General features: G+C 48.3%; 1 protein-coding gene across 7 annotated transcripts in view; it reads left to right on the top strand.

Moving 5' to 3' along the window:
- Positions 1–21728, top strand: part of rxrba (retinoid x receptor, beta a) — a 68642-nt gene extending 46914 nt beyond the window's left edge. For all 7 annotated transcript variants that reach the window (XM_068009710.1, XM_068009709.1, XM_068009707.1 and 4 more), the window contains 5 exons: positions 6763–6892; positions 10686–10818; positions 12063–12154; positions 17201–17306; positions 18278–21728. In XM_068009710.1, the coding sequence (XP_067865811.1) occupies positions 6763–6892; positions 10686–10818; positions 12063–12154; positions 17201–17306; positions 18278–18425 (609 nt within the window). In that variant the 3' untranslated portion in view covers positions 18426–21728. The remainder of the gene's footprint in view (positions 1–6762; positions 6893–10685; positions 10819–12062; positions 12155–17200; positions 17307–18277) is intronic.
- Positions 21729–25977: the final 4249 nt, after the last annotated feature.

Below are 25977 nucleotides of genomic sequence, written 5' to 3'. Positions count from 1 at the left end.
CTGTCCTTGACTCCTCTAAGACATCCTCTCTCTCCAGAACTGTAATATTATTCTTAATCAATACTGCCACCCCTCCTCCTTTCCTTCCTTCCCTATCGTTTTTGCACACCTTGTACGCAGGAATATTTAGTACACAGTTCTGCCCTTTTTTGAGCCAAGTCTTCATTATTACCATGTTGTCATAGTCCCACATGGCTATCTGCACCTTCAGCTCATTCACCTTATTTACCACACTCTGTGTATTCACATACATCACATTAAATCTAATGTAGGCCTTATTACATTCCTTCTTATTCTGACCCCACCTAATACCTTATTATTTCTTACACTAGTGTTATCTGTCTCTCCCAATCTAGTTTCCTTCCTTGCTCCTTAAAATCTGCCTGCAGCACCTCATCTCTCTTTCTTCCTATGTCATTGGTATGACTGCTGGCTGTTCATCCTCCCCCTGTCAGAGTTCTCTGCAGCATCACTCAGTGACATCCTTGACCCTGGCACCAGGGAGACAACATACCATTCTGGATTCTGAATGTTTCCCTAACTTTTTTTTTTCTTCCATGGGATGTGGGCATTGCTGGCCGGCTAGCATTTGTTGCCCATCCCTAATTGCCCCTGAACTGAATGGCTTTCTAGGCCATTTCTGAAGGTAGTTAAGAGTCAACCACATTGCTATGGGTGTGGAGTCCCATGTAGGCCAGACCAGGTAAGGATAGCAGATTGCCTTCCCTAAAGGACATTAGTGAACCAGATGGGTTTTTACGACAATTGATGATAGTTTCATGGCAGTATTACTGAGACTAGCTTTCAGTTCCAGATTTTTATTAGTTAATTGAATTTAAATTCCACCAGCTGCTGTGGTGGGATTTGAACCCGGGTCCCAAGGGCTTTAGCCTGGACCTCTGGATTACTAGTCCAGTGACATTAGCACTAGGCCACCGTCTCCTATCACTATTGCTTTCCTCCTGCCCCCCATGCAGCTCAGGAACCCATGGTGCGGTGGACTTGGCTCAGACTGCACTCCCCAGAGGAACAATCATTCTCACTAGTATTCACAACAGGTTGCACAGCGAGATGCACTGAGACGATTCCTGCACTACCTGCCTGGTCCTCCTTGACTGACTGGCAATTGCCCAGCTCCCTCTCTGTCTGCGCACTCAACCTGTGGAGTGACCACATCCAGAAACATGCTATCCACGTAGCTCTCAGCATCACAGATGCACCGCAGTAACACCAGCTGCTCCTCAAGCTCCAAAACGTGGATTTCGAGCTCCTCCAGCTGATGACACTTCCTCCACATGTAGTTGTCTAGGAGATGAAAAATGTCCTGGAGTTCCCACGTGGAGCAGGGTGTGCACTCCATGGGACTGAGGAACCCCGCCGTGCCTCAATTTATTAGACTAAGTTAGCAGAAATAAACTGAAGAATTGTTAAAAAAAAACTCACCAGTTAGCACCCTCCCTTGCACTAACGATGCTTTTACTGTTCTTACCTTGCTCCCTGTTGCTCACGCTCGCTCTGCTGATCTGTCCCCTAACTCCATCAGCTGCGCGCTCTTCACCTCTGGGCTCTCCGAACAATTAATCACCTATCTGCTGTCCTGTAACTTCACTCCTTGATTTTTTTCCTGTCGATTTGCTCTCCCAGTGCTCTGCTTGACTCAAGCTGACTCCCTCAAGCTTGCGCTCTTGTCCACTGACTCCCCACTGCTACTTTTATCTGTTGGCCGCGGGCATTGTTTTCCCTCCGGCTCGCTCTCTCCGACTCCTACTGGTTCCCACTTTTATCTGTGCGTCACTGGCACTGTTTTCCCTCTGGCTTGTTCACATGCACGCTCTCTCACTCACTGTCACTCGCGCACACACACATGCTCTCTCTCTCTGACTTGCATGTTATTGCATTTTGTATCTGAAGTGCATCATGTCTGAGGGTTTCTGTGAAGTGTCATAGCATTTCATCTTGACCAATTAAATTATTTATAACTCTCCTGTCAAAACGTCATAGGGTCTTAGACTAAGCAGAATGGTCTGGGCAGTGAGATTCGCAAAGAGAGATTATTTAAGAGTTCAGATGGTTCATATATAGGATAATGGATACCCAGGAGTGAGTTACAGACAGGAATCTAATCGAGGGGTTCAGATGGTTTATATATAGAATAATGGATACCCAGGAGTGAGTTACAGACAGGAATCTAATGGAGGGGTTGAGATGGTTTATATATAGAATAATGGATACCCAGGAGTGAGTTACAGACAGGAATCTAATGGAGGGGTTGAGATGGTTTATCTATAAATCATGGATACCCAGGAGTGAGTTACAGACTGGAATCTAATGGAGGGGTTGAGATGGTTTATATATAGAATAATGGATACCCAGGAGTGAGTTACAGACAGGAATCTAATCGAGGGGTTCAGATGGTTTATATATAGAATAATGGATACCCAGGAGTGAGTTACAGACAGGAATCTAATCGAGGGGTTCAGATGGTTTATCTATAAATCATGGATACCCAGGAGTGAGTTACAGACTGGAATCTAATGGAGGGGTTGAGATGGTTTATATATAGAATCATGGATACCTGGGAGTGAGTTACAGACTGGAATCTAATCGAGGGGTTGAGATGGTTTATATATAGAATAATGGATACCCAGGAGTGAGTTACAGACAGGAATCTAATCGAGGGGTTCAGATGGTTTATATATAGAATAATGGATACCCGGGAGTGAGTTACAGACTGGAATCTAATCGAGGGGTTGAGATGGTTTATATATAGAATAATGGATACCCAGGAGTGAGTTACAGACAGGAATCTAATCGAGGGGTTCAGATGGTTTATATATAGAATAATGGATACCCAGGAGTGAGTTACAGACAGGAATCTAATCGAGGGGTTCAGATGGTTTATCTATGGAATAATGGATACCCGGGAGTCAGTTACAGACTGAAATCTAATCGAGGGGTTGAGATGGTTTATATATAGAATAATGGATACCCAGGAGTCAGTTACAGACTGGAATCTAATCGAGGGGTTCAGATGGTTTATATATAGAATAATGGATACCCGGGAGTGAGTTACAGACTGGAATCTAATCGAGGGGTTGAGATGGTTTATCTATGGAATAATGGATACCCAGGAGTCAGTTACAGACTGAAATCTAATCGAGGGGTTGAGATGGTTTATATATAGAATAATGGATACCCGGGAGTGAGTTACAGACTGGAATCTAATCGAGGGGTTGAGATGGTTTATATATAGAATAATGGATACCCGGGAGTGATTACAGACTGGAATCTAATCGAGGGGTTCAGATGGTTTATATATAGAATAATGGATACCCAGGAGTGAGTTACAGACTGGAATCTAATCGAGGGGTTGAGATGGTTTATATATAGAATAATGGATACCCAGGAGTGAGTTACAGACTGGAATCTAATCGAGGGGTTGAGATGGTTTATATATAGAATAATGGATACCCGGGAGTGAGTTACAGACTGGAATCTAATCGAGGGGTTCAGATGGTTTATATATAGAATAATGGATACCCAGGAGTGAGTTACAGACTGGAATCTAATCGAGGGGTTCAGATGGTTTATATATAGAATAATGGATACCCAGGAGTGAGTTACAGACTGGAATCTAATCGAGGGGTTCAGATGGTTTATATATAGAATAATGGATACCCAGGAGTGAGTTACAGACTGGAATCTAATCGAGGGGTTGAGATGGTTTATATATAGAATAATGGATACCCGGGAGTGATTACAGACTGGAATCTAATCGAGGGGTTCAGATGGTTTATATATAGAATAATGGATACCCAGGTGTGAGTTACAGACTGGAATCTAATCGAGGGGTTGAGATGGTTTATATATAGAATAATGGATACCCGGGAGTGAGTTACAGAGTTGAGGTTATGAACTCTGGCAACTCACTCGTACTGACAGAGATTGCAGCAACTTCCTTTGTGCCTTTTTTCTTCTCTACTGGTCTACTAACAGCAAGCTGAGTAGCTGCAGTTATACTGCAGGCTGTGCCTGACCACCGTTGCCAGCCAGGAACCCTTTCTCTGAGTGTGCAGGTATTTGCTCACATGCTGTGTGTCTCCGGCCCGCAGTCATGTTTACTGGAAGTTAGTGAGCAGGGTTTGGAGTTTGGCTTCATGTAACATTGAAGACTCGGTGTGAGGCTGATGAAGTGCTTGCAAAGCCATCGGACAGCTAGCTGCGCATGTTTGAAACCCTGCGTCAAACTGAACTGGGTGCCAAGCCCAGACAGAAGGTGTAAAGCCAGACTGCAGGATGGATCTGACACCACTTGCCATCGGCATGCTGTGGAGTCTGATTGGGATCTGTCATTGGGTCACCGTCCCACATTCTCATTGACACCCAACAGAAATGGATTTATAGAGCCAAGGCGGGTAGATGGAGTGAAGCTGCAGATCAGATCTCATTGATTAACGGTAGAGCAGACTGAAAGGGCTGAATAATCTCCTCCTCTTTCTATTTTCCAATGTGAACACAAAGATGACTGCAGATAGGTTGGTCTCTGTTTGCAGTTGGGTGGGTTGCACACCCATGTACAAAAGGCAGATTTACCATTTTGCTGCCAATGAAGGAGCATCTTCATTTAATGTCTTCAGTGTCAATATCAAGCAATGCCAACTCGTTCAGCACGGTCAAGTGCAGTATAGTGTTCCGTTAGCTCTCCTCCTCTCCTCACTGCAGCACTTACAGTGAGTGCAAGTCTCTCCACTCCCCAAAACAAGCATGGCTATGGTTGAGTGTTCACCAGTGGGCAGCTTTATGCTGTTGCCCTACAGGTTGAAGACTACAACTTGCAAAGGCCCCATCCAGCTGGTAGAGAGAGTGTTTGCATCTTATTCTGGGTTTTACTTGCATGAAGGTTGCACCAGCAGTGGAAGTTTGTTAACTAGGTGATGGTCTAACACGTATTTGGGCATGGTTATTGTTCTATGCATGTTTGACAGGTGGGGGGACTTTTTTTACACCATGTTAATATTTCTTAGATGTGCATTTTTAGCACATCGAGCTAGCTTGAGAATCTACCTGGTTCTCTCAGCACGGGGTGAGGTACAGAGTCTCTACACTGTCCCAACAAACACTCCTGGGACAGGTACAGCAAAGTTAGATACAGAGTAAAGCTCCCTCTACACTGTCCCAACAAACACTCCCAGGGCAGGTACAGCACTGGTTAGAGACAGAGTAAAGCTCCCTCTACACTGTCCCAACAAACACTCCTGGGACAGGTACAGCAAAGTTAGAGACAGAGTAAAGCTCCCTCTACACTCTCCTTTAGTGCGTTGTGTTATGGGCTTAATCTCCAGAGATATTGATCCAGCTTCCTCATTGTCACTCAGTAACACCTTCCCCAGTATCCTGTGTTAGTGACTATATTACTGATGTCAGTCTACCCCTTTGTCACGCTGTCACTCAGGAATCTCACCCCTTTGACCCAGTTTTACTCACTGTGTATCTACTGATAGCAACTCAGTTCTCTCACCCCTTGAGTAGCTTCTTGTAGCCAGTACTCCAGTCTGGAAGCTTCATCAGTCTTTGCCCCGTTAGATAATTGTAACCAAGCAGTAACGGGTTTAAACGAATTTGAAGATTGCTGCTTGGTTTTGAAGTTGTGCGGCTGAGTTTGCCTCCTGGTGAATCTTGTCCTGTGGTGATGTTTCATTCTCTCTGCGATGGAGCCGAGTGCATACCTGCTGCTGCACCGAGGCCGAGCAGTAGGAGGGTCAGTAACCAGAGAACATAGATTTAAAATAATTGGCAGAAGGACCAGAGAGGGAGACTAAGTGATTTGGAAGGGCTGTGGAAGCAGATTCAGTCGGAGCTTTCAAAAGGGAATTGGATAAATTCTCGAACAGGAAGGATTTTCAGAACTATGGAAACAGAGTCGGGCAGTGGGACTAATTGGGTAGGTGTACCAAAGAGCTGTCACCAGGCCTGATGGACCGAATGGCAACCTCCTCTGATGTAAGATTCGTTGCTTCATTCCTCAGCCAACATCTCTGGGGATTGTCCGGTTGTTCACCTCCGTGCCTTTGTAGAAAGTCGCCAGTGCAGAATGCCTGGGTGTGTTGGTCCCAGTGGGTCGGCGTACTCCAAACTGTGGCTCAGTGTGTAACACCCATGCCCCCGAAGCAGAAGGTTTGTAGGTTCAAGTCCCGCAGACTATCGTCCTGTCGGTTGGCCGGACTCGAGAGAAAGATGGGGGCGGGGGGTAATATGTTCTTATTTTGTCTGGTTGTCAGCCATGGTTCAGTGGGTAGCAGTTTTCCCTGAGTCAGAAGGTTGTGGGTTTAGGTTCAAGGCGTGAGGAACAGAATCCCAGTGCAGTGTTAAAGGAACGCTGCACAATCAGCAGATGTCATTTCTCAGAGCAGACATTAAACTGCCCGCCCCGTTGGGGGACTGTTAAAGATCCCACGGCCACTGTTTTGAAGAAGAGCAGAGGGGGAGTTCCCCCTCCCCCCACCACTGCCCTGGCCAATGTCAACCAACATCACTTTAAAAAAAAACACGATCTGCTCATGATCTCTTTGCTGTTTGTGGTAACCAAGGTGTGCACAGGATGGCTGCCACGTTTCCGACAGTCCAGCAGTGACAGTGCTTCAGAAGAAATACTGAATTGGCTGTAAATCATGTCGGGGCGTCCTGAGGTTAAAGGTGACTCACTTGCACGAAGCGCTGTGAGACGCTGTATTAACCACACGTGTCTTTCACTCCCTTCCACAGCCCAACGACCCAGTGACAAACATCTGCCAGGCTGCGGACAAGCAGCTCTTCACGCTGGTGGAGTGGGCAAAGCGGATCCCGCATTTCTCAGAGCTCCCTTTGGACGATCAGGTTATCCTGCTGAGGGCAGGTGAGCAATTGGATCTGTGTGGGGGGTGGGGGGGGGGTGGCGGTGAGTAGCGCTGGGGAAGGAGCCTGCTGGGGCCTACTGCTTCACTTCAGTATAACCTGCCAGTGCGACCGGCTGGCTCGTGTCACGCACTGTCCTGGCCACCGGGGTGGGTGGGGGGGTGGAGGGTGCAGGAATGTTCGCAATGCACTGTCCTCCAGCAGACATCATCAGTACACGGTGCAGGAAGGGCAGTGTCAGGACAAGATGTAGAGAAGGAAATGGTGCGTGGGTAATGCCACACGTCCATTTTGAGAGACTGAAGATTTTAGGAAGGAGGAAATATTGAAACAGGTGGCGGGGCCCACTGTACCAAGGTCCTGGAAAGAGGTGATTCACTTTGGAAGGAGTAACAGGAATGCAGAGTACTGGGCTAATGGGAAGATTCTTGGTAGTGTAGATGAACAGAGAGATCTTGGTGTCCAGGTGCATAAATCCCTGAAGGTTGCTACCCAGGTTAATAGGGCTGTTAAGAAGGCATATGGTGTGTTAGCTTTTATTAGTAGGGGCATCGAGTTTCGGAGCCACGAGGTCATGCTGCAGCTCTACAAAACTCTGGTGAGACCGCACCTGGAGTATTGCGTGCAGTTCTGGTCACCGCATTATAGGAAGGATGTGGAAGCTATGGAAAGGGTGCAGAGGAGATTTACTAGGATGTTGCCTGGTATGGAGGGAAGGTCTTACGAGGAAAGGCTGAGGGACTTGAGGTTGTTTTCGTTAGAGAGAAGGAGGAGAGGTGACTTAATAGAGACATATAAGATAATCAGAGGGTTAGATAGGGTGGATAGTGAGAGTCTTTTTCCTCGGATGGTGATGGCAAACACGAGGGGACATAGCCTTAAGTTGAGGGGTGATAGATATAGGACAGATGTCAGAGGTAGTTTCTTTACTCAGAGAGTAGTAAGGGCGTGGAATGCCCTGCCTGCAACAGTAGTAGACTCGCTAACTTTAAGGGCATTTAAGTGGTCATTGGATAGACATATGGATGAAAATGGAATAGTGTAGGTCAGATGGTTTCACAGGTCGGCGCAACATCGAGGGCCGAAGGGCCTGTACTGCGCTGTAATGTTCTAATTCTAATTCTAACTGTTCCTTCATTGATTCACGGGCTGTCGGGGTCAGAGACGAGGCCTGCATTTATCCTCAGTTGCCTCTTGTGAAGGTGGTAGTGATCCACCTTCTTAAACAGCTGCAGTCCATGTGGTTTCACTCAGCGACAGTGAACGAACAGAGATCTATTCCCGTGATGGGTGATGTGTGACTTGGACGGTATGGCGATTCCATGCGCCTGCAGGGATATGGTAACAAAAACAACTTGAATTTATATAGTGCCCTTTAATGCAGCGAAAACTTTCCAAGACCCCTCCCCAGGAGCGATTATCGATTAAAATTTGAAGAATGGTTACTCGAGGAGTTATTCGGACTGGTGACCAAAAGGCTTGTCGAAGAGGGAAGTTTCAAGCAGTATCTTAAAAGAGGGAATTCCAGAGCTTAGGGCCCAGGCAGCTGAAGGTGCGGCTGATACAGTTAAAATCATGGATGCTCCACAGGCCAGAATTGGGGGAAGCAGAGATCTGAGGGTTGTGGGGCTGGTGGAGATCACAGAGATAGAGACGGGTGAGGCTATGGAGGGATTTGAAATTGTTTTAAATTCCAAGATGTCGAGTCGAGCTGATGGGCAGTGAGCTTTGAATATGACACTTGGGAGCCTCCGGCAGCTGCAGTCTGACCCAAGATGGTTTGGGTGATGGAGGGGTGGAATTTATCCTGGGGTACTGGGTCTCAGTCTGTTATAGTGTCTGAGACAGATGGAGTAGTGGGGTGGGGTTTCCCCTGGGGTACTGGGTCTCAGTCTGTTATAGTGTCAGAGACAGATAGAGTAGTGGGGGAGGGGTTTCCCCTGGGGTACTGGGTCTCAGTCTGTTATAGTGTCAGAGACAGATAGAGTAGTGGGGGAGGGGTTTCCCCTGGGGTACTGTGTCTCAGTCTGTTATCGTGTCAGAGACAGATAGAGTAGTGGGAGGGGGTTTCCCCTGGGGCACTGGGTCTCAGTCTGTTACAGTGTCTGAGACAGATAGAGTAGTGGGGGAGGGGTTTCCCCTGGGGTACTGAGTCTCAGTCTGTTATAGTGTCTGAGGCAGATGGAGTAGTGGGGGAGGGGGTTTCCCCTGGGGTACTGGGTCTAAGTCTGTTATAGTGTCTGAGACAGATCGAGTAGTGGGAGAGGGTTTTCCCCTGGGGTACTGAGTCTGTGACAGTGTCTGAGACAGATCGAGTAGTGGGAGAGGGGGTTTCCCCTGGGGTACTGGGTCTCATTCTGTTATAGTGTCTGAGACAGATGGAGTAGTGGGACGGGGTTTCCCCTGGGGTACTGGGTCTCAGTCTGTTATAGTGTCTGAGACAGATCGGGTAGTGGGGGGGGGGGGTTTCCCATGGGGTACTGGGTCTCATTCTGTTATAGTGTCTGAGACAGATGGAGTAGTGGGACGGGGTTTCCCCTGGGGTACTGGGTCTCAGTCTGTTATAGTGTCTGAGACAGATCGAGTAGTGGGGGAGGGGGTTTCCCCTGGGGTACTGGGTCTAAGTCTGTTACATTGTCTGAGACAGATCGAGTAGTGGGAGAGGGTTTTCCCCTGGGGTACTGAGTCTGTGACAGTGTCTGAGACAGATCGAGTAGTGGGAGAGGGGGTTTCCCCTGGGGTACTGGGTCTCATTCTGTTATAGTGTCTGAGACAGATGGAGTAGTGGGACGGGGTTTCCCCTGGGGTACTGGGTCTCAGTCTGTTACTGTGTCTGAGACAGATTGAGTAGTAGGGGGGGGTTTCCCCTGGGGTACTGGGTCTCAGTCTGTTATAGTGTCTGAGACAGATGGAGTAGTGGGAGGGGGTTTCCCCTGTGGTACTGGGTCTCAGTCTGTTATAGTGTCTGAGACAGATGGAGTAGTGGGAGGGGGTTTCCCTTGGGGTACTGGGTCTCAGTCTGTTATAGTGTCTGAGACAGATGGAGTAGTGGGAGGGGGTTTCCCCTGGGGTACTGGGTCTCAGTCTGTTATAGTGTCAGAGACAGATGGAGTAGTGGGTTTTCTATTACCCTGGATTGTTCTGATTTGAAATGTGCTGCCTGAAAGGACACTGGAAGCAGATTCACAAAAGAGAATCGAATAAATCAAGTCGAAAAATTTGCAGGACTCTGGAGAAAGAGTTGGGGGATTGGGATTAATTGGGCAGCTGCTTCACAGAGCCAACACCGGCAGGATGGACTGAATGGCAGTCGCTTTGATTTATTCATTTAGGGTGTGGTCGTTATTCGCAAGGCTGACGTTTATTCCCCATCCCATGTTACCCTGAGAGGGTGGTGCTGGGCCTTCTTCCTGAACCACTGCAGTCCGTGTGGTGAAGGTTCTGCCACAGTGTGGTTAGGGAGGGAGTTCCAGGATTGTGACCCAGTGACGATGATGGAACGGCCGATATATTTCCCGTGAGAAACTTAGGTAAAATCCTACAGTCTGTAGTTCTAGACACTGCACCAAGGTTGAAATGACAGGGTAGGGCAGGTATATCAGGAGTTAGTGATCGATTCAAGATTTGAATTTAAAAAGGGTGAAGGTTGCAGCATTCTTAGGTCCTGGGGAAGACGGAGTCATGTTCGGAGCAGATGGTGCAATGAATCTGGACTTGCGTGCAGTTACGGTCCTTGCCTTTCCCTCTTGGTGTCCAGCAGCTTGTTGATATTGTGTCTTGTTTCATCCTTTCAGGTTGGAACGAGCTTCTGATCGCCTCGTTCTCACATCGATCAATAACGGTGAGGGATGGGATCCTGCTCGCCACCGGACTCCACGTGCATCGCAACAGTGCTCACAGCGCAGGGGTTGGAGCCATCTTCGACAGGTGCGGTGGTGGGGTGGGGTGGAGGGCGAGGGGGTGCATTTGATGTGGCAACTGGTACCATGGGCTTTACAGTGTGTTCTGCTAGGTGCAACTGTGCAAGGTTCTTGCAGGATGCAGTAAATCAAACACTGACTTTTCATCTCTGGAACCTAAATCATAATGCAGCCTGGACTGATGGCTTTGTAATTCCCTGTCTGGATATATATATTTCCACACTCTGAACACAAAACATTATTATCCATAATTACCAATCTCACTGGGAAGTTTCAGCTAGACACTGCCGAACCTGGGAAATGCTAAATTTGCATTTATACAGTAAGGGGCTGCTCAACTGAGGTTTGAATTAAAACATGTTTTTCGGGAAGAAATACAGAGGGAGTTTTACTCTGTATCTAACCCGTGCTGTTACTGTCCTGGGAGTGTTTGATGGGGGCAGTGTAGCGGGAGCTTTACTCTGTATCTAACCCTGTGCTGTACCTGTCCTGGGAGTGTTTGATGGGACAGTGTCGAGGGAGCTTTACTCTGTATCTAACCCCGTGCTGTATCTGTCCTGGAAGTGTTTGATGGGACACTCTGTATCTAACCCTGTGCTGTACCTGTCCTGGGAGTGTTTGATGGGACAGTGTCGAGGGAGCTTTACTCTGTATCTAACCCCGTGCTGTATCTGTCCTGGAAGTGTTTGATGGGACAGTGTAGAGGGAGCTTTACTCTGTATCTAACCCCGTGCTGTACCTGGCCTGGAAGTGTTTGATGGGACAGTGTAGAGGGAGCTTTACTCTGTATCTAACCCCGTGCTGTACCTGGCCTGGAAGTGTTTGATGGGACAGTGTAGAGGGAGCTTTACTCTGTATCTAACCCCGTGCTGTACCTGTCCTGGGGGTGTTTGATGGGACAGTGTAGAGGGAGCTTTACCCTGTATCTAACCCCCATGCTGTACGTGGCCTGGAAGTGTTTGATGGGACAGTGTAGAGGGAGCTTTACTCTTTATCTAACCCATGCTGCACCTGCCCTGTGGGAGCGCAGCATTGACACTGGGCCTGACATGGGAAAATGTATTATTCCCCAGCCCGAACATCCCTCATCCTGAGGACAAGAAGCTCACTGTACCTGGGATGAATAGGTCATTTACTGTTTGTGATGGACTGCAGGTCGCTAAAGTGGGGTTAGAGGAGGCATGTGCATAGATTTGCAGGTCAACAGTTTATAACCTGTTATATATTTCCTCCCCTCTCGCCGTCTCCCAGGGTTCTGACCGAGTTGGTCTCCAAGATGAGAGACATGCAGATGGACAAGACGGAGCTAGGCTGCCTTCGAGCGATTATCCTTTTCAATCCCGGTACGTGAAACCCACAAACCCTCAAAGCCAAATCGAGCTGCACTTGGGTACACAGTGTTAGTGATGGAGCAGCAGACGATGATTTCCTCTTTCAGTGGGAGGTAGGGTTAGAACATGCTGGCAGGGAGAGCAGAGCAGTGAGTGTGAAGATCTGTCTCAGTCACTAAGTGGCAGCTCACTGCTCCGTGCAGGCAGAGGCTGTGGAAATGAACCTGGATGCGAGCAGGTCGAATGTATCTGTCTGTCCCGTGCTGTGTCTTCCTGTCTCATGTGTCCCAGGCTGTGTTTGCCTGTCTATCTGTATCAGAGGCTGTGTTTGCTTGTCTATCTGTGTCACGGGCAGTGTTTGCCTGTCTATCTGTGTCACGGGCTGTGTTTGCCTGTCTGTCTGTGTCACGGGCTGTGTTTGCCTGTCTGTCTGTATCCTGGGCTGTGTCTTCCTGCCTATCTGGGTCTGCCTGTTTTTTTTCTTTCTCTCTTCCTTTCTCTGACCCGGGCTGTGTCTGCCTCTTTTCGCTCTCTCTCGCTCTCTCTGTGACCCAGGCTATGTCTGCCTGTTTCTTGCTCCCTCCCTGGCTGTGTCTGCCTGTTTCCCTCTGTCCCGGGTTGTGTCTGCCTGTTTCCCTCTGTCCCAGGCTGTGTCTGCCTGTTTCCCTCTGTCCCGGGCTGTGTCTGCCTGTTTCCCTCTGTCCCGGGCTGTGTCTGCCTGTTTCCCTCTGTCCCGGGCTGTGTCTGCCTGTTTCCCTCTGTCCCGGGCTGTGTCTGCCTGTTTCCCTCTGTCCCGGGCTGTGTCTGCCTGTTTCCCTCTGTCCCGGGCTGTGTCTGCCTGTTTCCCTCTGTCCCGGGCTGTGTCTGCCTGTTTCCCTCTGTCCCGGGCTGTGTCTGCCTGTTTCCCTCTGTCCCGGGCTGTGTCTGCCTGTTTCCCTCTGTCCCGGGCTGTGTCTGCCTGTTTCCCTCTGTCCCGGGCTGTGTCTGCCTGTTTCCCTCTGTCCCGGGCTGTGTCTGCCTGTTTCCCTCTGTCCCGGGCTGTCTCTGCCTGTTTCCCTCTGTCCCGGGCTGTGTCTGCCTGTTTCTCTCTGTCCCGAGCTGTGTCTGCCTGTTTCTCTCTGTCCCGGGCTGTGTCTGCTTGTTTCTCTCTGTCCCGGGCTGTGTCTGCCTGTTTCTCTCTGTCCCGGGCTGTGTCTGCCTGTTTCTCTCTGTCTGTCCTGGGCTGTGTCTGCCTGTTTCTTTCTGTCTGTGCCGGGCTGTATCTACCTGTTTGTGTGTGTGTGTGTGTCTCTCTCTCTCTCTCTCTCTCTCTCTCTCTCTCTCTCTCTCTCTCAGGTTGTGTCTGTCTGTCTGTCTCTTTCTCTCTCTCTATCTCGCTCTGTCTGTTTTTCTCTCTGCCCCGGGCAGTGTCTGTCTGTTGTCAATCTTGCTCCCCTGATACGTGACTCTCCTTGGATTGATTTGTCCACGATTAGTCAGTGTTGTCAGGCCAAGTGTGAAGGGCATCACAGCCAATACTTGTGTTATACTCACCCAGTGTCTGTACATGTGTATATTACGTATATTTACACATGCCACATATGTACAACAACTTGTATTTATATAGCATCTTGAACTGAGCCACATGAGATATTAGGACAAGAAAGAGATAGGTTTTAAGGACAGTCTAAAAGGAGGAAAGGGAGGTAGAGAGGTTTAGGGAGCAATATCCAGAGATCGGGCATTGGCAGCTGAAGCCATGAGCACTAACGCTGAAGAGGCCAGAATTGGAAAGTTTAAACTATATTAGCAGGAAGATGCGCGCCAGCATATAGAAGCTACGACCATTCCAACAAGAGGGAAAGATAGGGGAAGCAAAGCCAGAGCTCCTTGGATGACGAGGGAGGTAGAGATTATGATGTATGGTGCATGTCAGGTGAATTCTTCAAGTGAGAACCAGGTAAGTTGAGAGGAGAGGTGAAGTGCAAAATAAGACTGGCAAAGAGAGAATATGAAAGTAGAATGGCAGTCAACATAAAAGAAAACCCAAAGATCTTCTACTGGTATGTAAATAGTAAGTGGGTAGCAAGAGGTGGAGTGGAGCTTGTTTGAGACAAAGAGGTTAGTATATGCTTAGAGGCATAGGGCAAGGCTAATATACTTAATGGGTACTTTGAATCGGTGTTTACTGAGGAAGAGGATGCTGACAAAGTATCTGTTGAAGTGGAAATAGTAGAGGTAATGACTGGGGTGAAAATTGATAGGCAGGATGTACTGGAAATGCTGGGTATGCTTAGTGTGGATAAGTCACCTGGTCTGGAGGCTTGCATCCCAGAAAGTTGGGGAGATAACGGAAGGGCTTGCCATAATCTTCCAGTCTTCCCTAGGTACTGGGGAGGTGGCAGAGGTTTGGAAAGTGGCAAATGTGACACCCTTATTCAAGAAAGGGTGTAAGGACAGTCCTGGTAACTGCAGGCCAACTTAACCAGTGCTGGCTAAGGTTTTATAAACAGTAATCCGGGAAAATATCAACAGGCACTTGGAGAGGTTTGAGTTAATTAAAGAGAGCCAGCATGGATTTGTAAAAGACAGATCATGCTTGACTAATCAGATTGAATTTTTGGATCAAGTAACAGAGAAGGTTGATGAAGGGGATGCGGTGGATGTTGTTTATATGGATTTTAAGAAAGTGTTTGATGAAGTACCACATAAAAGGCAGGTTAACAAAATTGAGGCTCATGGAGTTGGGAGGTCAGTGTCAGCTTGGAAAAAAATTGGCTTAAGGACAAAAAACAGCGAGCCGTGGTGAATGGTTGTTTTTCAGACTGGAGGATGGTAGACAGTGGTGTTCCCCAATGGTCAGTGCTGGGACCACTGCTTTTTTGCCATATGTAAATGACTTGGATCTTGGAATACGCAGTAGAATTTCAAAATTTACTGACGATACCGAACTTGGAGGTGTGACAAACAGTGAGGAGAATACAAATCAACTGCAACAGAACAGAGATAGGCTAGCAGACAAGTGGCAGATAGAATTTAATACAGTGAAGTGTGAGGTTTTGCATTTTGGCAGAAGGGATAGGGAGAGGCAAAATAGACTTAATGGGGTACAGTTCTAAAGAGTGTGCAGGGACAGAGGGACCTGGGGTTCACGTGCATTGATCTTTGAAGGGGGCAGGACATATTGGGAGAGTAAATAGCAAAGCATATGGGATCTTGAGCTTCAGAAATAGAGGCATTTAGTACAAAAGCAGGGAAGTTATGCTGAACCTTTATAGAGGTCTGGTTAGGCCCCGACTGGAGTATTGCATCCAATTCTGGTCACCACACTTCAGGAAGGATGCGAGGGTCCTTGAGAGGGTGCAGAGGAGATTTACTAGAATGGTTCCAGCGATGAGCGATTTTAGCTACAAGGTTAGGTTGGAAAAGCTGGGCTTCTTGTTCTTGGAGCAAAGGAGATTGAAGGGATATTTGAGAGAGGTGTACAAGGTTATGACCGGTTAAGATAAGTTAGGCAAGGAAAAGCAGTTCCCGTTAACTGATGGTACAAGGACACAGATTTAAGGTTTTGGGCAAGAGATGCAGGAGGAGGAATGTGAGGACGAACGTTTTTACGCAGCGTTTGGTAATGATCTGGAACTCGCAGCCCACGAGGATGGTAGAAGCAGAGACGATCAATGATTTGAAAAGGGAATTGGATGGGCACTTGAGGGAAATAAACTTGCAGGGCTATGGGGATCGAGCAGCGGAGTGGGAGTGACTGAATTGCTCACCAAAAAGCCGGCATGGACTCGATGGGCCAAATGGCCTCTTTCTGTGCCATAATGACTCTCTAATCTATGTCGGAGGGCTGTCGTACTGGAGGAGAATATAGAGATCGGGAAGAGGGCATGGAGTGATTGGAAAACAAGGCTCTGACTGATGGATTGGTGGATACAGATTCAGTAATAGCCTTCAAAAGGGAATTGGATAAACACTTGGAATGAATACATAGAAAATAGGCGCAGGAGTAGGCCATTCAGCCCCTCGAGCCTGCTCCGCCATTCATTATGATCATGGCTGATCAGGATATGGGGAAAGAGAGGGTGAATGGAGCTAAATGTATTGCTCTTCGAAAGAGTTGACATGGCGTGATGGGCCAAATGGCCTCCTTCTGTGCTGTAATATTTTATGATTCAGTAATGATAACATCATGGTGCTGCTGAACTGAGAACCAAGGTACATCAGCGAGCACAGGGGTGATGGTGAGTGAGTGGAACGGTAGCATAGTGGTTATGTTGCTGGACTAGTAATCCGGGGGCCTGGACTAAAGATCTGGAGACATGAGTTCACATCCCACCACTGCAGCTGGGGAGTTTAAATTCAGTTAATTGAATAAAGCCAGTCTCTGTAATGGTGACCATAAAGCTACCGTCATCGCGAAATCCCATCTGGTTCACCAGTGCCTTTTAGTGAAGGAAATCTGCCATCCTTAACTGGTCTGGCCTACATGTGAGTCCAGATCCACAGCAAAGTGGTTATTTCTTACTGAAATAAAAGCAAAATACTGCAGATGCTGGAAATCTGAAACCCAAACAAGAAATGCTGGAAATACTCAGCAGGTCTGGCAGCATCTGTGGAGAGAGAAGCAGAGTTAATGTTTCAGGTCAGTGACCCTTCTGACGAAAGGTCACTGACCTGAAACGTTAACTCTGCTTCTCTCTCCACAGATGCTGCCAGACCTGCTGAGTGTTTCCAGCATTTCTTGTTTATGGTTATTTCTTAACTGCCCTCTGAAATGGCCTAGCAAGCCACTCAGTTGTCAAGAAGGCAGCTCACCACCATCTTCTCAAGGGCAATTAGGGATGGGCAATGGTGCCCACATCCCATGAATGAAGAAAAACACAAACTTTGTGTGGGACACTGGAGCCAGTTATGATCCAAGGCTGATATCATTTATGTTGACACAGGCTAGAGGTGGAATATGGGAGGTTGAGCCTGTGGAGGAAGATACAAATAGTCAGCTGCATTAAAAGATAATAGCAAGGTTGTGGATCCGTGATGTCTGTTCCTAACCACGCCTTCCTTTTTGTCACGTAGATGCGAAAGGTCTGTCTAATCCGGTGGAGGTGGAAATTCTCCGGGAGAAGGTTTATGCTTCACTCGAATCTTACTGCAAACAGAAATATCCAGACCAGCTTGGCAGGTGAGTGAGAGTCCGCGCTGAGTCACTCCAGCAGCTCCCCACGCAACGGTGCTGTGTGCACGGTGTGCTTCTGCAGCTTTATCCCCCTTCTGGAGCTGCTGGGATCCAGCCATCTAAAGGCCTTCTCTTCCACCTGAAGCCAGGGGCCTGAATTTGCCCGACAGCCTCGGCACCTGACGTTCAGCTGCGGCAAGCTTCACTGTGCAAGGTGGGGCTGAGGGAGCAACAAAATGTGGAGGAAGGGGTTATCAAGGGCGAGTGTGGTGGTGAGGGGTTATCGAGAGGGGGGGGGGCTGGGGATTTTGAGAGGGGGCGGGGAAGGGTTATGGAGACGGGGCGGGGAGGGATTATCGAGAGAGGGCGGGGAGGGGATATTGAGAAGGGGCGGGGAAAGGTTATCGAGTTGGGATTGGGAGATGCTCTGGAGTGGTGGCGGGAGGGGTTATCGAGTGGGGGCAGGGAGGGGTTATCGGGGGTGGGGTGGGTTATTGGGGTTGTTGCAGGATGGCAGTGGGTTTATAGAGTGGGGTGGGTTATTGGGGTTGTTGCAGGATGGCAGTGGGTTTATAGAGTGGGGTGGGTTATTGGGGTTGTTGCAGGATGGCAGTGGGTTTATAGAGTGGGGTGGGTTATTGGGGTTGTTGCACGATGGCAGTGTGTCTGTTGGGAGGGGTGGGTTCTTGGGGTTGTTGCAGGACAGCAGTGGGTTTATCGAGTGGGGTGTGTTATTGGGGTTGTTGCAGGATGGCAGTGGGTTTATAGAGTGGGGTGGGTTATTGGGGTTGTTGCAGGATGGCAGTGGGTTTATTGGGAGGTGTGGGTGATTGGGCGGGCTACAGGATGGCAGTGGGTCTCTTGAGGTATCTGTGAGTGTGGTACAGGTTGCAGGATGTGAATGTGTGTGCTGGGCCTGCTCTGAGTGCTAACCTTGAGCCTGTACTCTATCTCCTGTCTCCCCACCCTCCTGCCAGGTTCGCCAAGCTTCTCCTGCGCCTGCCCGCCCTGCGCTCCATCGGACTCAAGTGCCTGGAGCACCTCTTCTTCTTCAAGCTGATTGGAGACACTCCCATCGACACCTTCCTCATGGAGATGCTGGAGGCTCCTCACCAGCTGTCCTGAGCCCCCTGCCCGTGAGCAGGGGGAGGGTGTGGCGAGGCGGGGTGGAGCGGGGTGTTTCATGCTGGAGCGAAACAGGACAGAACTGGGAGGAAACCAGCCAGTAGCCAGGCCCGACGCCCGTCCTCCAAGACGTACTGAAGAGCGTTGTTGGATGTTTGGCCGTGTCTGCGCTCTCCCCGTGAATTCCCGAGAGCGGGACAATCACCTCTCGCTCCATCTGCCATCTTGTAAAGACAGCCATGCCCTGACCTGGCGACCACGGCAACACGACGAGGGTGCTGCGAAGTGGAAACGGAGTGATGGCCGAGTGGCTCCTTTCGGGAGAGGGGCGGCTGCTACCCAGGAACCACATTGACATGTTGCCAGCTGTTAGATCTGGGAATCGACCCGCTCGTCCCGCCACCTGTACCCGCGGGACTGCCGATCTTACCGCTTCCGCTAACCCACACTCCCCTCTCCCCATTACATTGTTCGCCCTGTCGCTCATTCTCTCCGAGGAGGTCCAGCGGCCGGGTGTCTTCCTGCTCTTCAGATTCCGTGGGACAACCTCCTCTTTCTATTTAATCAAACCGAGCCTTGCTTAGCTCTCACTGCAGAACTGCACAAACTGGGGGCATCGTGCGGGGGTGGGGTGTGGGTAGCAGGGATGGTCGTGGTGCTGATTGATGAATATCAACCTGCCTGTATATTTTGGAAGTAAGTGCTGATAATACTTAGCACCTGCAGCTGTCTGCATGAGCTGGCATCTGGCACCTGGGCTTAAATCCAGAGCAAGAGGGCAGACATCTTCAGTGGCTGTGAGGGGCCCAGAGGGGACCAGTCCGATTAGGCTGCAGCCGTAATCCTGAGAGGGCCACAGGCGGGCAGCGTTAATTGCATGAGGAAGTGACATTATCAGTGAACGGCACACCTCAGAGGTTGGAGCTCAGGCACATTGATGGGATAGAATATAGAGCTTTACTCAGTATCTAACCCTTTTTTCCCCTTTTTTTTCTGGGAGTGTTTGATTGGATAGTGTCGGGGGAGCTTTCCCCTGTATCTGACCCCGTAATGTACCTGTCCTGGAGTGTTTGATGGGACAGTGTGGAGCAGGGTTGGCCATGATGCAGCCTGTTACAATTTTCAATCCGACCGCGGGTCTGAACTGTTCCCGGGGCCTCACCGTGACTGGAGATGAGAAATTTCCCTTTGTCAGTCCGGCTTTAATCTGTTGCACTGTCAGTTTCACAGGTGACAGCTACTGATTCACAGAGTTGCAGAAGTGGAACACTCTTTTAAAGTTATTTTAAAAGATCAGTTCTTTGAAAAAAAAATCACTGTCAGTTTCACAGGTGGCAGCTGCTGACATCAAGAACAGCCGTTTCCCAACAGACTCCGGGTTTTCCGGCAGGTTCTGTTTTTTCTTTAAAAAGCCCGCCAGAAAACCCTGGTCCGTTGGGAAACAGCTGTTCCGATGTCAGCGGCTGTCAGCTGTGAAACTGATGCCGATCTTTTTAAAAAGAACTGACTCTTAAAAGAACTTACGAGGAGCGTTCCATTCTCTGCAACTGTGTGAGGGAGACCGAGAGAAGGGAGAACAGAGAGAGAGAGGAGAGAGTCGAATCATTTACTAACGGCACAGAAGGAAGCCATTCTGTCCATCGAGTCCATGCCGGCTCTTCATGGAGCTAAATCAATCCCTGGCTCAATCCCCTGCAAGTCTATTTCTCTCTGGTGACCATCCAACTTCCTCTCGAAGTCATTGATCGTCTCTGCTTCCACCACCCTTGTGGGCAGCAAGTTCCAGGTCATTACCACCCACTGCGTAAAAACGTGCTTCCTTATATTCCCCCTGCATCTTTTGCACAAAACTTTTAATCTGTGTCCCCTAGTCCGAGAGAGAAGAGAGGAGGGAAGAGAGAACGAGACACACACGCACACACACAAACAAAGCGCGGGGAGAGAGATCAAGGTCTCTCCTGACAGATGGACATCAGTCTAGAATACTCTGCATTGCTACATCAAGTGTGCGAGCAAAGATTGACTATTTATACAACTAAAAACAATGCCAGATATGTCACGAAATCTGTTTTCAGTATAGTGACGAGAAAGTAAGTCAATAAATTAGTCTTCTAATTTAAGCTTCACAAAAATAAATGCACATTTGTTGTTGTTTTTATTGGTTAGATAAATTTTTAATGCCTTTACCTTTAGAAATTCGCTCACTGGCCCCCCCGGGCCGAGCAAAAATCGTAATGCAGCCCTCCGCCCGAAAAGGTTGGGCAACCCCGGTGCAGAGGGAGCTTTGCTCTGTATCTAACCCCGTGCTGTATCTATCCTGGGGGTGTTTGATGGTGACAGTGTAGAGGGAGCTTTACTCTGTATCTAACCCCGTGCTGTACTTGTCCTGGGAGTGTTTGATGGGGACAGTGTAGAGGGTGCTTTACTCTGTATCTAACCCCATGCTGTATCTATCCTGGGAGTGTTTGATGGGGACAGTGTAGAGGGAGCTTTACTCTGTATCTAACCCCATGCTGTATCTATCCTGGGAGTGTTTGATGGGACAGTGTAGAGGGAGCTTTACTCTGTATCTAACCCCATGCTGTATCTATCCTGGGAGTGTTTGATGGGGACAGTGTAGAGGGAGCTTTACTCTGTATCTAACCCCATGCTGTATCTATCCTGGGAGTGTTTGATGGGACAGTGTAGAGGGAGCTTTACTCTGTATCTAACCCCATGCTGTATCTATCCTGGGAGTGTTTGATGGGGACAGTGTAGAGGGTGCTTTACTCTGTATCTAACCCCATGCTGTATCTATCCTGGGAGTGTTTGATGGGGACAGTGTAGAGGGAGCTTTACTCTGTATCTAACCCCGTGCTGTACTTGTCCTGGGAGTGTTTGATGGGACAGTGTAGAGGGAGCTTTACTCTGTATCTAACCCATGCTGTACCTGACCGCGGTGTTGTTGGATGCTGTCACTGACTGCCTGAAATGAGTTGAATTCCTTTCCTCAACACTGACATCCCACATCTGATGAACTTTAATCCGGAGAGTGACTGGACAAATCCAGCAGCCTGCGTACTCAGGCTAGTGACTGATAACAAGGCCTCTATTTCTGTAAAGAACTCGCAAGAAATGGGCTATCTTTTCCTTTAAATCTCTTTGATAAATCAAACTATTATATCAGCTGTTCTTTGCAGGGGGCTTTGATTTGCTAAGGCACAGAGTGTATTTGCAGCATGTTTTACAAAATAATAACATCGTGATGTTTCTCGACTTGTATTTTGCTACCAAACCCATTAAAAAAAAACTATTGTAGCCTGACCTGTATGCTGCATTATTAGTATTAGCTCAAAGAGTGTCTGATTATTTGTTATACATCCTCAGGATGAAGGATTTACTGGAATGACCGCATTTGTTGCCCATCTCTTGAGAAGGTGGTGGTGAGCTGCCTTCTTGAACCGCTGCAGTCCATGTGGTGTAGGTACACCCACAGTGCTGTTAGGAAGGGAGTTCCAGGTTTCTGACACAGCGGCACTGAAGGAACGGCGATATATTGCCAAGTCAGGACGCTGTCTGACTTAGAGGCAAAATTGGAGGTAACGGTGTTCCCAGCGTCTACTGCCCTTGTTCTTCTAGGTGGTAGAGGTCGCGGGTTTGGGAGGTGCTGTCAAAGGAGCCTTGGTGAGTTACTGCAGTGCATCTTGTAGCTGGTACGCACTGCTGCCATTTAGCACCACTGGTGGAGGGAGTGAATGTTTGATGGCTTGTTGATCAAGCTTTTGTTCTGGATGGCATCAAAGTGTATGTTGTTGAAGCTGAACGGGGGAGACAGTGGCGTAGTGGTAATGTCACTGGACTAGTAATCCCAAGGTCTAGGCTAATGTCTTGGGGACAGGGGTTCAAATCCCACCGAGACAGATGGTGGAATTTAAACTCAATTAATTAATAAAAATCTGGAATTGAAAGCTAGTCTCAGTAATTGTGCCACGAAACTATTGCCGACTGTTGTAAAAACACATCTGGTTCACTAATGTCCTTTAGGGAAGGAAATCTGCCGTCCTTTCCTGGTCTGGCCTAGATGTGACTCCAGGCCCGCAGCAATGTGGTTGCCCTCTGAAATGGCTTAACAAGGTCCCGCATGGCAGACTGATACAAAAGGTGAAGTCACACAGGATCAGAGGTGAGCTGGCAAGATGGATACAGGACTGGCTCGGTCATAGAAGACAGAGGGTATCAGTGGATGGGTGTTTTTCTGAATGGAGGGATGTGACTAGTGTTGTTCCGCAGGGATCAGTGCTGGGACCTTTGCTGTTTGTAGTATATATAAATGATTTGGAGGAAAATGTAGCTGGTCTGATGAGTAAGTTTGCGGACGACACAAAGGTTGGTGGAGTTGCGGATAATGATGAGGATTGTCAGAGGATACAGCAGGATATAGATCGGTTGGAGACTTGGGAGGAGAAATGGCAGATGGAGTTTAATCCGGACAAATGTGAGGTAATGCATTTTGGAAGGTCTAATACAGGTTGGAGGTATACAGTAAATGGCCGAACCCTTAGGAGTATTGACAGGCAGAGAGATCTGGGCGTACAGGTCCACAGGTCACAAAGTGGCAACGCAGGTGGATAAGGTAGTCAAGAAGGCATACGGCATGCTTGCCTTCATCGGTCGGGGCATAGAGTATAAAAATTGGCAAGTCATGTTGCAGCTGTACAGAACGTTAGTTAGGCCACACTTAGAATATTGCGTGCAATTCTGGTCGCCGCACTACCAGAAGGACGTGGAGGCTTTGGAGAGGGTACAGAGGAGGTTTACCAGGATGTTGCCTGGTCTGGAGGGCATTAGCTATTAGGAGAGGTTGGAAAAACGCGGATTGTTTTCACTGGAACGGCGGAGGTGGAGGGGCGACATGATAGAGGTTTACAAAGTTATGAGTGGCATGGACAGAGTGGATAGTCAGAAGCTTTTTCCCAGGGTGGAAGAGTCAGTTACTAGGGGACATAGGTTTAAGGTGCGAGGGGCTAAGTTTAGAGGGGATGTGCGAGGCAAGTTTTTTACACAGAGGGTGGTGAGTGCCTGGAACTTGCTGCCAGGGGAGGTGGTGGAAGCAGATACGATAGCGACGTTTAAGAGACATCTTGACAAATACATGAATAGGAAGGGAATAGAGGGATATGGGCTCCGGAAGTGCAGAAGCTGTTAGTTTAGGCAGGCATCAAGATCGGCGCAGGCTTGGAGGGCCGAATGGCCTGTTCCTGTGCTGTACTGTTCTTTGTTCAAGCCACTCAATTGTCAAGGACAATAAATGCTGGCCTTTCCAACGACACCCACATCCCATGAAGGGATTTTTAAAAAACTCATCAATTGCACTAACAGATCACAATGGTTGATTGGGGGGATGCACGTAGCTGGGTTGTTCTGCTTGTCTGGTGTGAATTGTGCATGTTATCCTAGCCGACACACCCCAATTGCTTGACCGCCACCCCCCCCCTCCCCCCACCCCCGCACAAAGTCCCAGACTGGCAAGTGTTGAGAGGTGAACAACTGAAGTAGAGCCCTGGTAGACATCCTGCTTCGTGTCCAGCCGTGGCCTTCTTTCCACTTGCACCAGTGTTGTCCATTGCATTGGCCACCGGCCAGTTGTAGCTAATTGAAAATTCAGATGTGGCTAACCGGGAATTCCGAGGCAGCGAATTGGGAATCCAGATGTGGAGAACTGCAGTGATTAATGAATGAGCGATGGGTGGTAATGGATCTGTGATCTTGATGCTCGTGTTCACTGCGTTTGTTGGTGAAATGGTTAGAGGAAATGCAGAGTGTGTGAGTGTTCTTTTGATCATTGTCAATTTTTTACTGCCTTGGTTGCTGAATGGTGATCGATGCTAGGGGAATATACACTGAAACATTAACTGACGTCTCATCAAAAGGGAGGGAGGAACTTAAAACAATCACTATCCCGAGAGGAAAAGTAATGGGAATAAAGGCTGACAAATTCCCTGGACCTGTGGGCCTGCATCCGAGGGTCTTAAAGGAAGTGGTTGCAGAGATAATGGATGCATTGGTTGTAATCTTCCCTAGATTCTGGAAAGGTTCCAGTGGATTGGAAAGCAGCAAATGCAACATCTCTGCTCAAGAAAGGAGGGACACAGAAATCAGGAAACTATAGGCCAGTTAGCCTAACATCTGTTGGGAAGATGCTTTAATCCATTATTAAAGAGGTAGCAGCAGGACATTTAGAAAATCATAATACAATCAGGCAGAGACAACATGGTTTTATTTATTTTATTTTATTTAGAGATACAGCACTGAAACAGGCCCTTCGGCCCACCGAGTCTGTGCCGACCAACAACCACCCATTTATACTAACCCTACAGTAATCCCATATTCCCTATCACTCCCTACACTAGGGGCAATTTACAACGGCCAATTTACCTACCAACATGCAAGTCTTTGGCTGTGGGAGGAAACCGGAGCACCCGGCGAAAACCCACGCGGTCACAGGGAGAACTTGCAAACTCCGCACAGGCAGTATCCAGAATCGAACCCGGGTCCCTGGAGCTGTGAGGCTGAGGTGCTAACCACTGCGCCACTGTGCCACCCATTTTGTGAAAGGTAAATCATGTTTGACAAATTTATTAGAGTTCTTTGAGGATGTAACAAGCAGGATGGATAAAGGGGAACCAATAGATGTAGTGTATTTGGATTTCCAAAAGGAATTTGATAAGGCGCCACACAAAAGGTTACAACGCAAGATAAGAGCTCATGGTATTGGGGGTAATATGGAAGGAAGGAGTGGCAGCGAAGGTTTACCAGACTGATTCCTGGGATGGTGGGACTGACGTATGAGGAGAGATTGAGGATTATATTTGCCGGAGTTCAGAAGAGTGAGGGGGATCTCATAGAAACCTATAAAATTCTAACAGGACTTGACAGGGTAGATGTAGGAAGGATGTTCCTGATGGCGGGGGAGTCCAGAACCAGGGGTCATAGTCTAAGGATACGGGGTAAACCTTTCAGGACTGAGATGAGGAGAAATTTCTTCATCCAGAGAGTGGTGAGCCTGTGGAATTCTCTACCACAGAAAGCAGTTGAGGCCAAAACATTGTATTTTTCAAGAAGGAGTTAGATATAGCTCTTGCGTTTAAAGGGATCAAAGGACATGGAGGGAAAAGTGGGAACAGGTTACTGAGTTGGCTGATCAACCATGATTTTAATGAATGGCGGAGCAGGCTCGAAGGGCCGAATCGCCTACTCCTGCTCCTATTTTCTATGGATGGAGGACTGGCTAACAGAAAACAGAGAGATGGGTGAAATGGGTCTTTTTCAGGATGGTAAACTATAACCAGTGGAGCTCCATAAGGATCAGTGCTGGAACCCCAACTACTGACAATCTATATTAATGACTTGGATGAAGGGACCGAGTGTATTGTAGCCAAATTTGCTAACAATACAAAGGTAGGGGGGGAAGCAAGTTGTGAGGAGGACACAAAGAGTCTACAGAGGGATATAGGTAGGCGAAGTGAGTTGGTAAAAAATTTGCCAGATGGACTATAATGTGGGAAAATGTGAG

The sequence above is a fragment of the Heterodontus francisci genome, chromosome 29 (genome assembly GCF_036365525.1).
Source record: "Heterodontus francisci isolate sHetFra1 chromosome 29, sHetFra1.hap1, whole genome shotgun sequence".
NCBI lineage: Eukaryota > Metazoa > Chordata > Chondrichthyes > Heterodontiformes > Heterodontidae > Heterodontus > Heterodontus francisci.
Note: the sequence above shows the minus strand (reverse complement) of the source record. Positions and strands in the feature narration are given on the sequence as shown.